The 16,087-nt window shown below is 33.3% G+C and overlaps 1 protein-coding gene across 4 annotated transcripts in view; it reads left to right on the forward strand.

Moving 5' to 3' along the window:
* LOC129958951 (uncharacterized) overlaps window positions 1–16,087 on the forward strand; it is a 383,569-nt gene that overhangs the window by 214,923 nt on the left and 152,559 nt on the right. For all 4 annotated transcript variants that reach the window (XM_056071704.1, XM_056071703.1, XM_056071705.1 and 1 more), the window contains one exon: window positions 14,580–14,892. In XM_056071704.1, coding sequence (XP_055927679.1) covers window positions 14,580–14,892 — 313 coding nt within the window. The remainder of the gene's footprint in view (window positions 1–14,579; window positions 14,893–16,087) is intronic.

The following is a 16,087-nucleotide window of genomic DNA, read 5'->3' on the forward strand; positions in this document are numbered from 1 at the left end:
AACACTTCAGAGCAAAAGAGCGAAGAGGTTGCGTTGCAAGTACTTGATATCTTTTTGATATTTGGGGCTCCTTGTATATTGCAATCTGATAATAGAAGAGAGTTTGTAAATTCAGTTATAGAGTACAGTTTGTCCACGAAGTGAACACTTCCAGACAATCGTCTGTTTTCGGCAGGCGTTATAGAAATAGGTTCCGGTAGGGAAGGTCCATTTTGAATGTGTGGAATGTCTGGAAGGGGAGGGGGGTATTCTTTTTCTTGGCGTCAATTTGAAGCGATTAAAAAAAGAAAAAAAACTGTTGCTCATTCGTCTTTTAGCTTTAGCCACGGTTGCAAGTGTCTTTATATTCGCTTAGCTTACTTCTTTGATATTTTATTAGTCTTTACTTTGGTTAATATTAACTGCATTTCATTATTTAATATTTTTTTTTGTCTCTTAAGTTTTAACATCATTCAAAATGCTTTTCAATTTAAGAAAGGAGACTTTAAAATCGCAGTTAAAATTTAAAATTGAAGGATATAGGGAGTGAAGAATTTTCTACCCCGAAATGATAAAATAATGCGGGAATTTATGTGCTGTTTCTGACTATTGATATACATTGAAAAGAAAAGCTCATTTATCACCCTATTATTTGAATTGACAGTTCGTTGAAATAATTCGATTTCTTTTTTAAGAAACCTTTTTAAGGAAAATGAACCTTAAAACACGGGACATCTGGCACATGCCTGAATGAACGTTTGAATTATTTTCCAATTTAGAATACTTTTACATATAAACTTTGCGAAATTAATTATGTTCTAGAATGCGTGTGCATATTGAAAATAAGTTACAAATCAAAGTTAGATTTTTAAAAATCTAAAAATTGATGGTATGGTTATTGTTAATTTTATGTTTCGGAAAATAGCATATACATCAGATAAATAAATATAAATTTCGAAAGGTTTCAAGTATATTTAACAATGAACATTTTACTTTATAACAGAATAAAAACAACCTTTTATAAAAATAATTAAATAATTACGATTGATTGTTATTGTTTTTGTTATATTAGACAGATTATCTAGCGTCTGCTCTGGAGAATTTGATATTAATTATTTACAAAAATTTCAATCAAATGAAATGAAAGCAATTAATTTTTTTGTCATACATGATTCTACTCCTTAATTATTTTTTTCGTCTTGTGCAATCGTTAGGCATACAAATAATTATTCAGCTTTTCTAATTGATCTGCATTGTTCTTTGTATACATATGACAGGGATATCGGATATTTTCAATATTCCGAGTACGCAATTGATTTTCAGCTTAGTGAATTATTTTTTAAAAATTTTTTTTGAAAAATTAAATGCAATAATACCAAATATCGCCAATTTGGCGCTACACGTGCCAACGTAAGAAACTTGAAGGAATTTCTACCTGTGCGAAATAAACTCTTCCTACAATAACCTGTTTCTATAACGCCCGCCGTAAACAGAGACGGTTGTCTGGAAGTGTTCTCGTGGTGGACACACAGTAGTTACGTACGTATTGGCCAGAATTGAAGATTGTTTATGGGAAGCCTCGTCACAGCCAGTCATAGGGTTCGGTTGAAAGGGCCAATCAAGTCGTAGAAAATATGTTGGCTTCATGGATGAAGGACAATAAAACTACAAAGTGGCCCTATGATCTTCGTTTTGTCTAATTCATGAAAAACAGAGCTCTACATTTAGGAATTAAACAATCACCATACAAAGCTATGTTTGGGATTGAACCAAGAGTTGGAATGACAACCTCAACTTTACCATTAGATATTATAAAAACTATCGAAGTTGAGGATGAACTTCAGAAAATTTTCGAGGATATAAACGCAGAAGAACAAGAAACTAAACAAGCACAATCAAGGGAGCATATGCTTGCTAATAAGCCGACCAACATTTTTCTAATTAGTGAGGAAGCCAAAGAAAATTTAATAAAGCAAGTCAAACGAATGAAAAAGATCTCCGATGCAATACATTCTGAGGTTGATATTGGAGGTAATGTTGTTGTTCCCATTCCAGATGTTTATGAGTAAAAGCTGATTTGCGAAATCTCATCGGTGTAGTGCTTGGAAAAAATAAAGACAGCCTGTACGAAATTGGTACGAAAGATGGGAGTTCTGAATAAACGGTATTCGAGGTAAGAAATGATATTTAAACTTAATTAATTCAGTATTTATTCAATAAATTTAATTTATTCAATTTATATTAACTTTAAATTTTATAAGTATTTATACAGTAGATTATATCTATTCAGGGTGCAAGTTTGATACAAAAGTTTAACATATTCCCCGATTTTTAGATCTGAATTCGATGTATCGCAGCAAATTTTCTTGACTAAAGAACAAAGACCGAATCAGGAAATTTCTCTGAGAACAGAGCAAGAAAGGAAGCTATAGGAACTGGGCAAAGGTTCGTCCACTGTTCTTGAAAAAACACTGTTCTTCAAAGAGATGTTTCTGTATGAAAAATTGTTCTTTTTGCAATTCTAAGTCTCATAGTACAATCTAAACATCATTCCAATTGTAAAACCGTCATCACTCTGAAGTAAAGAGGGGGGGGGGGAGTTCCGAAACCGTCTGCTTGCGCTTACTTTGGGATAAACAACTAATGAACCCTCCAGTTCTTAGCAAACATCTCTACTGGACTGACTAGTGAAAAATCGAATTGTAGACCAGACAACGTTTTACTAACCCTTCCCAATGTTTTTTTTTTTTTTTTTTTTTTTTTGATATTTTAATTCCGTGATTTAGGTTGATTCTCATCAAACCTAATCATTACGACCCTCTCGTTATCTAAGCAACTCTCCTTTAGTTTTTAATTTAACTGTTTCTTTTCTTTATTTTTTAAAAAATAACTTTTAAAATTCTTAACCCATTCTGCATTACATTTTAGGTTAATTCATCCGTGTTATGCCACTTACAAACAGCTCTGTTAAGGATTGGAGATTATAGGCTGATCGCCCAGGCTCTCCGTATAAATACTACTATTCTGATGGCCAAGAGTCATAGTAGTTTGCCTTGTCGAAATAAATAATCTAATAAAGGGAATTCTTTAAACAATATCCAAATAAGTTATGTTTTTCTTCAATGATAGGATTTTTCTTCAAATACTGTTTTACTAAATATAATAATTTTGGATAGATGCAAATAATTCTGTCTAACAAATCAATCAAAACACGAATAAAATGGTCATCAATCGTTCTGTTAGTGAGAACGCATATTTCCTTGTGAATATCGGTTTTCCCTGGCGCTGCTAGTTAGAACACGTTTTCCCTAATGAATTCGCGTTCTCCCTAGCGCTGTCAATTAAAACGCGTTTTCCCTTGTTAATTCGCGTTTTGACTGATTTCGGGTTTTCACTATAGCATAAACAATTGACTTTTGTAATATTTATTATAATTAGTATAATTTTCCGTATACAATAGACTCCCGATTATCCGCGGGCGGGTTATCCGCGCCTGCCACACAAAGGGTTTTTTTTTTTTGACTGATTTCTTCAAAAAGGTGCTGTTTTACAGTTATGCTTTTGTAATTACATAATACATTACAGTATTAAAACAGTACATATGTATTAATTTTTCTATGTATCCTTGACGCCTCTCGTAAGTACAAAGCACTTTTCTGTTTTCATTAACAAAATGCTTTTTAGGTTAGTTTTGAGTGATATACTAAAATATTAAGCGTTAGTTAAACATTTTCTGCAGTTAATTTTACGTTTTATTGTACATAAAACGATTTTTCAAAGTTGGAATGACTGTTTTCTCTTTTGCTATACCCGTTTTTAGCTTTTTTCGGATTATCCGCGATGTTTGTTATCCGTAGCGGCCGTGCCACCCAATTCCGTGGATAATCGGGAGTGTACTGTAATTTGGGAAATATGCTTGGTAAAAATATGCTTGTTTGGCCCTGTAGTTAATCTGGTAATCCTCTAGCCCGATATATGCCGGGTTAATGGAAGTCTACTTTATAACGTTTTCTAACCAATATTTTAGATCTGCAAGGGGTGTTCAAATGAAAAGGTACGAAACGACACTGCGGGTATAAATGAAGACTTCATTCAAAGTATACACCATGGACCTGAGCACAACGGTCCCATTGATTAACGAGCTGAAGGATTCCTTGTTCTGAGAATTCCTGTGGCCATGGCGAGACATAGACCTTCACAGCGTCCTTGAGTTCGCCGTCCGAGTTGAAGCGTTTCCCTTTCTGGTGTTCTTTCAGGAGACGAAACACATGAAAATCGCAGGGCGACATGTCCGGGCTATAGGGCGGATGGTCGAGTTGCTCCCACTTGAAATTGGCCAGTTCCGCTTGTGTGATTCTATAGACGTGTGGACGCGCGTTATCATGGAGCAGAACCACACCCTCCGTAAGTAGCTCCGGTCTTTTGTTCTTGATGGACCTGCGTAATCTTCGGAGTGTCTCATAGTACACATCGGGGTTAATGGTTCTTCTGTGCTCGAAGAATTCAACAAGTAGCAGACCTTGGATGTCGAAAAAGACAGTAAGCAACACCTTGCCTGCTGACGCCACGGCTTTGAACTTTTTAGGGGGAAGTGGCGACGTATGCTTCCACTGCTTGCTGTCCCACTTTGTCTCTGGCTCGTAGTGATGGCACCAGCTCTCATCACCTATGACGATCCGCTCCAGGAAAGCGGAGTCATCATGATACCGAAGCAGATGTTGAAGTGCTAGCCTCATATGTAGTTCCTTGTGCTGGTCGGTCAGCTGTTTCGGAACCCATTGCGCGCGCACTTTCCGATGACAGTCGTGAACAATTGTCCACACTGTTCCAACGCTGACATCCACTTCCACCGCCAACATTCGCAATCTGACACGCCGATCGCTTCTCACTAGGTCCTCGACCTTGTCGATGAGATCGGCCGTGATGACTGTTTGCCTGACCTGGTCTGATCTTGGATCACCAACCAAACACTCACAGCCTGCACAAAAATGGCCACTCCATTTTCTCACTGACTTGTCTGACACGCAGTCTTACCCGTATATGGTGACCTCAGGGTATGAATAGCGGCTGGTGTAACAGCTTCCTCTGTTCATGCTGCTCCTCAATCGTCGAATTTTGCATGCGAACGCCATCCTGTCTTCACATGCACCGCCACGTCTAAGAGCCTCTGCTCTTTCCTGCGCATGCTCCTATATACGACGGAGACTCCAATCGCATCCGTAGATGTCTCGCTACGTTCTTCCATAGCGGCATAAGCAAATACGTTAACGGTTACGTTGTTACGACGTTTCGTACCTTTTCAATTGAACCCCCCCCTTTTTATATTAAATTTTTGATCAAATCCGTCTTCTGATATGTATATATGCGTTTAAGCGAATGCGACAATTTAAAAATGCTACGACTTTCATTGATGAAATCAGGTATGAGATCTTGTCACCAAAATTGTAAATGTTCGTCAAATTTTCTTTTCAAATAGAGGAAGGAAAGACATCCAAAATGCATATTCCTTTTCCTTCTCTGCATTAACCTTGCCGTGTTTTGTAAGTCTACAGAAAGAGGCGGGAGGAGTTCCGTATTGACGAATGATAGCAATCCTGTATTCTCTCGATTGTTGTTAACCAAATATTCAATTTCTGACCTCTGAAGGAATTTCCATCGTTAGAATCATATCAAAATAGGAAGTCTCCATAAAAGTATTTGCCGCCTTTGGTTATTACAGATTTAAGATTTGAGGAGCACTGAAAATCAATTTGATTCGTGAAGTGTTATTTATTTCTTGACGTCTTTCTAGGCGTATGCTTCTCTTGAAGCAAATCTTCAAAAGTATTCTCTGCTGTCATTTCTTCTCAGTAAAGCGTGTCCGCTTATGTTATTTCAGCCAAAATAGCTCTCAAAGGAGGTAGTAAAGCTTCCCCCCCCCCGTTTTGGATGAATAAAATGCTATTCACTCACTTGTTCCACACAAAATAGGAATGAATCTTTAAATGACCACCATATTCCTTTTAATTCTCTAAGTAATTTTCCTCATCCAAGAAAATTTCATTCGTTGTGTTGAGTCGTGTGATGATGGTTTGCTTTATATTAGAAACGGATTTTGTTGCTTAAATTAGGTGTTAAAAATGTGCATTGATTAATAAGATGAGTCTGAACAAAGAAGGATTTATTAATTTTTTTTCTAAAGAAATGTTTAATGAGTTTTGATTTGTGATTATCAGGAAAACTAAATACTAACAACTCAACTCTTTATTTACTACGAAAAGATGTATTTTGTACTGTGTAATAGCAGTGTTTTTAGTTATACGTGTCATTCAAATGAAAGTAACATGAGTGTGTTGTTGCAGATTGGATGACAAATAGCTTATATTAGGATTCTAAGATGTTACTTTTAGCACAACGCATGCTGAATTGGGAGTCATCTGCGAAACGGTTTCTAAGCGAGTCTTTAATGTTATTCATCTCTATAAATAATGACTCGCAGGCAGGAGGTAGAGGAAAAATTCCATGTTTCCAAAATTTCGTTACTAGCATTTTTATTTATATTCCTTATTAATCTTTCTGTTTAAACTTTTTTCTTGTTTCAATAAATTTTTGAATCCACTTTGAATTAGACTGGAAATCAATCAGTTACATTTCAAATTCTTCAATTTCCAATCGAATCGGAATGTTCAGTTTATCAAATGAAGTCACATTTGGGTACGTAATAAACTTGAGCGTTTCCGATAATTCCTTTTAACTGAGAAAATCTCGCTGACAATTCCTTGATTGAAGAATGAATTACGGAAACGAATTCTTCATAAACATTTTCTTCGTCTGGTTTCTTATTTACTTCTAAATCTTTGATATTTTTTTCAAGTTTGGGAAGTACTTGTAATTTCTGAAAACATGCAGTTTAGCGTCAAAAGCGCGAATGAGATCCACCATGACGATAATTGTTTTATACGTGCCTTTTAAGCTTTATGTTCAATTGATTGAAATGTAGGCATATGTCTGGAAAAAACATCAATTTTGTAAGCCACATAACATCCAACAACTGTGGGTATTTGCCGATCGTTTTGCTGAAACAGTCTGATTTCTTCTAAGCAATCGGCAAATGTTTGAAGCACATTCCCGCGGCTAAACCAGTGAACATTATTATGCGTTAGTAAGCCATCGCACACCGAGTTGTCTTCATCCAACAAAGCATCAAACTTTCGCTTATTTAAAACCTGCGACGTTATCAGGTTGATTATTTTTGTGACTAACACCATTACATTATCAAGAGATGTTAAACCATTCTTAGCACACAATAGTAGGGAATGGGAATATGCACACCACGATTAATCACTCGCATTTGTTCGTAATACTTCATAGCGAACTTTGTTATTTTGAACTAAAATGCAAATCGTTTTGATTGGCGGCGTGCCCACAATATTGTGTCGCTTGCCACTGGTTCGCCATCCCTGGTCTAGAGGGTTTGCTTATTGCGAAATAAATTTTTCGGTAAAGATTCACTATATGAAGAAACAACACTATATTCTAAATTTGGAGCTTTGTTCTGTAAATAGTTCCAACAGTGTCTATTTGAAAAGATTGTTTCAAAAGTCTTTAGAAATCCCACAATATTCTTGAGACTTTTGTATTTTGTTTTAGAAAAAATCTGTCCTTTTCAGAGATCATCGCTATCTTTTAGGAATTCTAGTTTTTAAAGGACCTCTTAAGGGGGATGAGGGGAAAGTAAAGTGGAGTGAGGCTCTACAAACTGGATCTTGGAGAAATGCCTTATTTAAAATAACGTAAGAGGCGTTCTGACAGTAAATTCAGGTTTTCTTCTATTCAATCCCGTTCTTTTTTAATAAAACATTGATGACCAACTTTTTTAGTGCATTTCTTCCGGAAGGAAGTCTAGAAGGATGGATTTTCCGAAAGGATTCTATTCTCTTTTTCCCATGTCAAATTTTCTAAATTGCGTTTTTTTAATAATTTTTTTAAAAAAAATTTCAGATGAGTTGAGCTGAAGAATAAAATCTGAATCTCTGTTGAAATCAATGGCATGTAAAATTGAATTTACTGTAGCGAAATGTCACATTTATTTTACAGCATCGCCAACCTCAGTTGATATTTCCTTTGATCATAACATATTAATATGAAACAAAAAGAAATTTTTTTCCAAATCCGGCTGGCGTGATGTAGAAAAAGCGGCTAAAAATGACAGATTAAAAAAACAAAAACAAAAACAGAACTATTATCCACTCAGTCAATTCAGCGAGAAGTCGGGACAAGACTAATAAAACGTTAAGCCAGCAGCATCAACAAGAATAGCATTATTATTGAAAGTTGTACTTTATTACAGAGAATATTCTGCAGAAAAGGAATTTAATAAGTGAAATGAATAATCTAAATGCAATGAATATGATGTAAAAAAAGTTTCTTCATTATTATTGCACATGTCTGTATTAATTAACTGCACTTTGATATAATTTGTATTGAAAGATGTCGATGCGTTCATTGCTATTGAGATGGTCACTACTGTATTCGCTCATTCATATGCCTCACGAAATAGAATCCCAAATACCTCCTACCTACATAATAGATTTATAATAAACTGATTTTAAATGTAAATTTCAATTGTATTTTCCCATTGCTATCGCTCTTTAAATCTTCCTTTCGTTTCAAACTTGTTTGATCGAATTTCGCTCCGAAGACCAGTGTTTCTAAGCCTGTATATTGTAAGAATTAGAACTGAAATTACTTGTAATTTCGCATACGATCCCCAAAGTCTCTCTCTCTCTCTCTCTCTCTTTTTTTTTTTTTTTTTTCAAATTCCTTCAGAAATTAGTGATTATCGTATCGAAATGACAAGAAAATTGCAATTCATGTGATTCATCCTTCGAATTCAGTACTATCCTTTTGTTAATCTCAACATAGCATGGAAGTTGAGGGGAGAACATTGGAATTTTAAGTTTCCAAATAATATTTGAAAAAATTGTTGACGGTGAACAGCTATTTTCAAATTGAACAAATATGTTGGAAGTTATTTAAAATACTTCCAAAAAAACCTGATTTCCATGCAAATGTCTCGTCTGAAACATCGACGAGAGATTAAGGTATAATAAAGCAACACTTAAGTTACTGTTTATTAAATATATATATATAATATATGATGATGATAATAATTTATCTGTAAAAGAAGTTTGGAAAAAAACTGATTTTCAAATTTTTATCTAAAATAAAAATAAATGTTAAACAAGGATATCAAATTTGTTTATGCACTTTTACAGCCATAAAAATTCACAAGCTCTAACCACAATTGAATTCATCCTTGAAGTTGAATTCTAGTCTAAATACTTTTGATAAATAACATCCAATAAAATATAAATTAATAAAATAATAAAATAAACGCGAAATGAGATTTCATGGAATGTCAACTATTTCCAGAATTAAAAAATGGTCTATCATTTTCCATCTTACAAAAAATATCTCATAGACGTTAAAAAAAATTGACCTTCTACATTTTTTAGGAATATTTCATCGGTATCCTTTCAGACACCTTTAAACGGTTGAAAAGCGTTAAACGATATCGGTGGCAAAAAGGAAAACTTTAAAGTATCAATTCTGCCATTTTTTATTATACAAAATGCCTAATTATCCTTTTAGTTTATCTTGATTAACTGAGGACTGGATAGAACAATAGGCTGGTGTTATTTGGGACAAAATCTCGCTATTTGGTAGCAACAGCATAAAATAAGAAAAATAGATGAGTTTCCATCCCGATTGCATTATACCTATTGTTAAATACCCAATTAGTGTTATGATATGAGGTTATATAACAGTAGAATGTTCAAAAATACTTAAATGAAATGCAAACTGCTGTTTACGCATGTTCCAAGATAATGAATTTAGGATTCAGCTGCAACTCTATGTAAAAACGGCTTTCAAGACAATCGCAGTTCACTACTGGCATGGCCGGGGAATAGTCCAGAATTTAATTGAAAATCTAGGCAGCTGAATAAAGAAACACAAAAGTAACCCACTAATTAAATTCTATTAAATGAAACATTGATGAACTCCGTGGAACGACATTGTAAGGTAATTGATGCTGAAGATTATCTAAACAAGTATTAACTACCAAAGGTGAGAATTTTTGCATGTCATTATTTTTGTTTCCTTTTCCTTCTTTATTACTGCTGTTCTGGTATAAATAACTTTTATAAAAATTATTAACTTCTTGGTAAAATTCTCTTGAAAATGATTATAACTTTATGGTATTTTAAGTAATAAAATTTCTGTTATGTTGTGAAATCTGCTCCGAGATTTATTCTAAGAAATTTCTAGTTCCTACTTTGTAACATTTCTTTATATAAATGCATGTATCCTTATTTTTCAAAATCTTCCCCAAAACTACTCTAGCTAAATTTAAGGATTGCAGTGTGTTAACAAGCAGAAATCAGGCGGTAAACAAAGAGGTTAAATCGAAGTGAATAACGTCGAAAGAAAGTTTCCATAGTGGGAGTGAGATGTTTTTATCGGTGCTTCGTGATTTCATTTTCTACCCCATTTTTTATATAAAAAATATTCTAAATTTTAATTAAAACGATATTTTTAAAACTTTATTCTTCAAAATGTTCGAAATTTAATACAAATCGAATTGTGAAGAACATAAATTTGTTTATTTTTGCCTTTTTATTCCTCCAAAGAGATGAATTCAAAATTTGTATAATGGTCTTAATTCGTAGTGATTTCTTTCCCCTGCGTTATTGATTTTTATCGATAAATATCGAAAATCCTATTTTTTGTGCCTATTTTTCTGTTTCCATGGCAATGCAAAAATATCTCCTGATTTCTTGCAAATCTTTCTTAGCACAGAGATTGTAATTTTTAAAAGGTCAATACAGTTTCATTTATTCATTGCTCATGTTATTTTAAACAATTATGTTTGTGTACAATTTTGAATATCAATGAAAAGTCTAAGGAGAGAAGGAAGAAAAAAAAGAGATTTTAGGCGGATGGGTCGTTAATCTCTGATGGACCTTTAACAACCGACTTCCAAAATATGAGTTGTTATTCTCTCCTAATTGAAGAAGGAAGTTTCCTGTTCTTCTAAGCGACTTGAGATGGATCGATACATAGAACACAAAGATATGTGGTAGCAGAGTTATTATACCAATGGCAACTATTGGTTTGTTTTCAGAGCTCCTATTGGGAATTCCTTCTGGGTTTTTCTCACAAAACAAAAGCAATTCCGATTATTATATTTCTAATATTCAATGCATTTTGAATGAAATGATTCGATCGAGATCGATTTCAACTGAATGTCCCTAGCAGTGGTCAAATCATATGAATTGAAGAGAATTGCATAGATGGAGCAATAGGTGCACATTTTATTATAAACTGATGTGAAATAATATATATAATCTGTCAGGATGGTCTCCAAAATATGAGAAATTCTTGATGTAAATAATCAGTTGTAAACAATTCCCTCTTTGATGAGCCTTATCTAAAACCCAAGGTCTCTCTTTTGAAAAAATTTGCCTAGATTTGTCGAAGCCGGTTTTAAGTGATGGGCAGTTAAGTGTAGGTGTAAGATCCTTCGATTTTGTTGTATCTCCAACCTTTAAAATGTGTATGTGGAATGTTTTAGATATTTCCAATAAAAAGAAAAGATTTTTATGATTTATAACATGTATAATATGAATTTCCAATAACTCTTGTGAACATGGAGAAATTGAAAGACTTTTAATGCTGAAATCCATGTCTATAATTTTTACTCGTGCGAAAGTTATATTTTATGTTATCGTGTATGCGTTTTTTCGCCCCTTCATTTTTGAAGAGTCAATAGATCGCAAATGTTCTGCATGTGATCAGCTAATTCTCTTTATGCAGGTTAAACATATATTTTTTATGGTTTATTGACTATTAAAATATTTTGAGAGGAGAATTGATCTTTTATGTTGTTTCATAAAGAAAACTGTCCAAGGAGTTGAAATCGAACTGGGATGTTATTCTTCGTTTCGGAAGGAAAATCTTGATAAAAAGATTGTTCTCCTTAGGAGCTCTAAATGTTAATATCGAATACCCATATTGAAGTTCAGGTAATGTCTTGACGAAAAAGAAACGATTGAAACTTTTCAAATTGAATTGGACTTGGGACTTTTTAAAATCCACAGATTGAAACAATTTTTTTTATTGACAGCGACGTTTTTGTTTGTTTTTTCCAATGGTTGACTTAAATACCCGGAAAAGAGTTAATAAGTAATTATCATAAAAAATGGATTCATAGTTTGAAAAATAAATGAAGTTGTATGCCGGAACTTGGTTTCTATACTCTGTTTCACCCTAACTTGGCAGTATTGTAAAAGGTAGAAAATGTGACGCTCCGCGTTGGGAAAGAGTTCCCCATCAATTCCGGCTTTAAAATAGTTAAAATGAGCAGGAATTTATCAAATAATATCATAAATTACAGAAAACCTTTTTTTATCAATATGTATTTAAAATTATTCTCAAGTTAGAAGTGCTTGTCTGTTAAGTATTTTGTAAATAAAGCGAACGAATAAAACTGAAAGATTGACATAATGAATTCCACTTTGGCTAGAACCGGTCTTCAAGGTCAAATATTTGGCGCGCTTTTCTTTTACGTCTTCGCCAACTCAACTTCAATCAGTTCGCCACCATTATCATCTTTCGTACTTTTTTATTCTCTCTTTTTTAGCAGCTGATTTTTTTTATACTATTAATCGCATTAGTAGTTATTAATTTTGTTTGGTGAATATTTATTCGATTCGTCATTTCTATTAACTTCTAAAATGTTTGAAAAAGAGAAAGTGTTTTCACCGACTACGCTGTGCACACATTCAAGACGAGTGAAACCAACAAAAAGTGCAACATGTAAAAACATATTAAATGTTTATTCTCGACTCCGAGAAAACCCTTAAGATTCTATCAATCAAATCGTTGATAAAGTTTCGCATCTTACAGATGTTTCGCAATGAACAGTTTTCCTTTTGAAAAAAGAAATAAAGGCATCCTTTAAGTACCCCTGGAAAGAAGCGACCAGGCTCAGTAAGATAAACATTCAGGTCTTGTAAAATATGATGATTTTACATTATTCTGTATTTGACGAAAACTCCATGCATTTTTTTTCGCAGAAATAAGATCCCAACATTAGATAAAGTTTTAAAAGATGTGAACGATGATACAGATATCTTTTCGAAAAACATTAGCCGAACTACGCTTCACAGAATATTGAAAGATATATTGTTTTCTTTTGAGAAACGGTGAAACGAAATGAAATAACTTTAATGATTTATTAAAATAATGTGTCAATAATATTGAAAAAATAATGAAAATAAGGAAACAATTAATTCTCCGATAAAGTGATAATATGATAAAGTAAATAAATATTTACTATTTGGCGAAAAATTTGCGAGATAAAGTTTCTCCAGCGATCTGCATTTCTAGTAACTTTGTACTTTAAAGTAACCCTGTTTCCCTGACGACGACTGCGATTCGGCATGCCTAGAATATACACTACTGCCAAGTTAGGGTGAAACAGAGTATAGTCAAAATCTACATTTTTTTTTTTTTTTCTGTACATTTGATCCTCCTCTCAGTTATTTTTAAATGCTTCACATATTTGTAAGGAAAGAATTTTATAATCGATTTTTCATTCTTTTCTTCATATTCAGCAGTTCTAAAATTTTGTACAGTTATTGGTTCCTGATGACAACAGAACATTTAAATAATTTTGGAGTAAATTATTAAAAGGCTTTGTCATCAGGAAGATTTTCATATTAATGAAAAATGGATCTCCCAAATGAGGTCGCATCCAGAAATGAATATGAAAAATTTGTAACCATGAATTATAAAGTATGTTAGTGACTAAAACATCAAAAAATTTAAGCACTGTTTAACTTATGTGGTTAAAAGTAGGGAATAAGATTTTTTTCCCCATCGAAAAGCAAGCAATATTATAAAGAAATGAAGGCACCATCTAACCATTAGAAATTCTTGAATATTCATTGAAAGTTAAAATGAATTTTAAATGCATTTGTAATTCCAGTTATCTGTATCAGTTTATCTCAGAGCCTTTATTTAGGCCGCCTCTAATTCTGTCGTTTTCTCAGGGAAGTTTTATAAAAAAAAATATAGGGAGGAAGAGGTATTCTTTCTAATTATACATGTCTTAAATGCTACTCGTTTGTGCGTAGGGAAATCCCTTCAAATATGAAAGAGCTAGTCACAATCCAATAGGAATTATAAACTATATATAGATACTTTGTTTTGAAACAGAAGTTATTTACTTGGATTTGGCAGAAGTATCATTTTGAAACAAAGAATCTGTCATAGTAACTGCTCATCCGTCTTCCAGTATGCTCCAATGTGCATGTACTAGCTGTGTGGATTACATAGCATGTTGCTTTGTGGGCAAGTTGTCTTGTGCTGGTATTTATGCATCTAATAATGACGAAATATAACATTGCTAATTAAAATCCTACATTTATATTGGAAAATATCTTGTACATTAGCAAAATAATTATTTTAGTTTTATGGAATCTTTTTCATTAGGATGTTAACTGTACCATTGCATTAGTTAAAAACGCTGAATTCTTCCTTTCTCTTGACAGGCTGGAATGGAATGTTCGTCACCGTCCTCTTAGCTTCAGTCATCAAGAGGCGACTTCAGAATGCATGAAAAGCCATCGCCATCTCCGCCATAGTTACAGTCAAAGGGAGGTTTCCCGCCATACTCGACAAGCCAGTGTTGATACACTGGCTAGCTCAACTTCAGACCTGAAGAAATCTCACGCAACTAGTGTGGAGTCGGTGGGTGTCTTATTTGGGAACATTCCTTCTGTTACGAAGTCCACACCCCACCTTGTTCAGCGTCATTCTACCTCTTCGAGCGTTTTACATCAATCAGACACAGATGAAACCAGGGTATGTCGCTTAATTTGGTTTGAATGATATTAAAGCGAGATTTGAGCAATTCTCGAAACATATTCATTCCATTGATGAATGATTCTTTAAGATTATTGTCCTGCCTCTCTGAACTGTAGTTTTAATCATAAAATTGAGATATCTGGATTGAAATAGTAAAACGAATGCCCCCGCCCTTACTCCTTCTCGCAAAAAGTAATAGAAACATACATTCTTTGGCTGTTTTTGAACTATGCTTGTATGTTTTCACTTCGATTATAATATGACTTCTGTCGTTAGTACATATTATCAGCTTGAGACACAAGTTAAATACAAATGGGAAAGAAAAAAAAAAAAAAAAAAGCCGAATTTTGAATGAATTAAGCTGAGAAAAAATAACCCACAAAACTGGGGAGAAGCAAAGAAAAATCCATGTATCATTTTAAGACATTCTTCATAAAGTTAATCACCCACATCTGTTTACTTCCTTAAAAATGATTCGCATTTTTACTATTTGATCTAATTAAAAATAGTTCAATTTTAAGGTTATCTTACTGTTTTTTGTCGGATACCATAAACATTGAGAAGTCATGACAAATGATGAGATTTTATCTTAGAGTTTATAAAACGAAATTTTAATTCGTCCATACGTTTGGCGCAGCATATCCTTCATTTTTCTCAGAATGTAATTTTTTATAAATTTAAATTTTTTTTAAACGTGGTAAAAAATTTTTTAAAATTGTGTTTGAAGTTTTGCATTTATTTTATTTGTAATACTGTCTAGGAAATGAACAAAATATTTGAATATTAATGATATATTGTAAAATTATGCATCTCTTTAGTTTTATTAATAGACCAAAATAAAAAGTTAAAACCCTAGAATTTCATATTAACTCATATAATTTGAAATATTTTGAGATATTGCAAGACTTCTGGTTCATGCTGGCTTCTGGGTATGATGGTTCATATGAAATGATATACTATTCTGATCATTTGGCTTTGATCGAGAGTGTTTGAAAAAAAAAAAAAAATTAGAAACAGAAAATTTTAAAATTTTCTCAAATATTAAAACAAACAACCATGAACCATTTTTGCATGATTAATTACATTTTAGCATAAATATAATTTTAAAAATACAACGATGTTACTTCAATTAAGTCCCGGAATTCTTAGTATTACTGTTTGTGAAAAGTCGTGCTTAATTAGTAGATGCCTA

This window comes from Argiope bruennichi, chromosome X1 (genome assembly GCF_947563725.1).
Source record: "Argiope bruennichi chromosome X1, qqArgBrue1.1, whole genome shotgun sequence".
Classification (NCBI taxonomy): domain Eukaryota; kingdom Metazoa; phylum Arthropoda; class Arachnida; order Araneae; family Araneidae; genus Argiope; species Argiope bruennichi.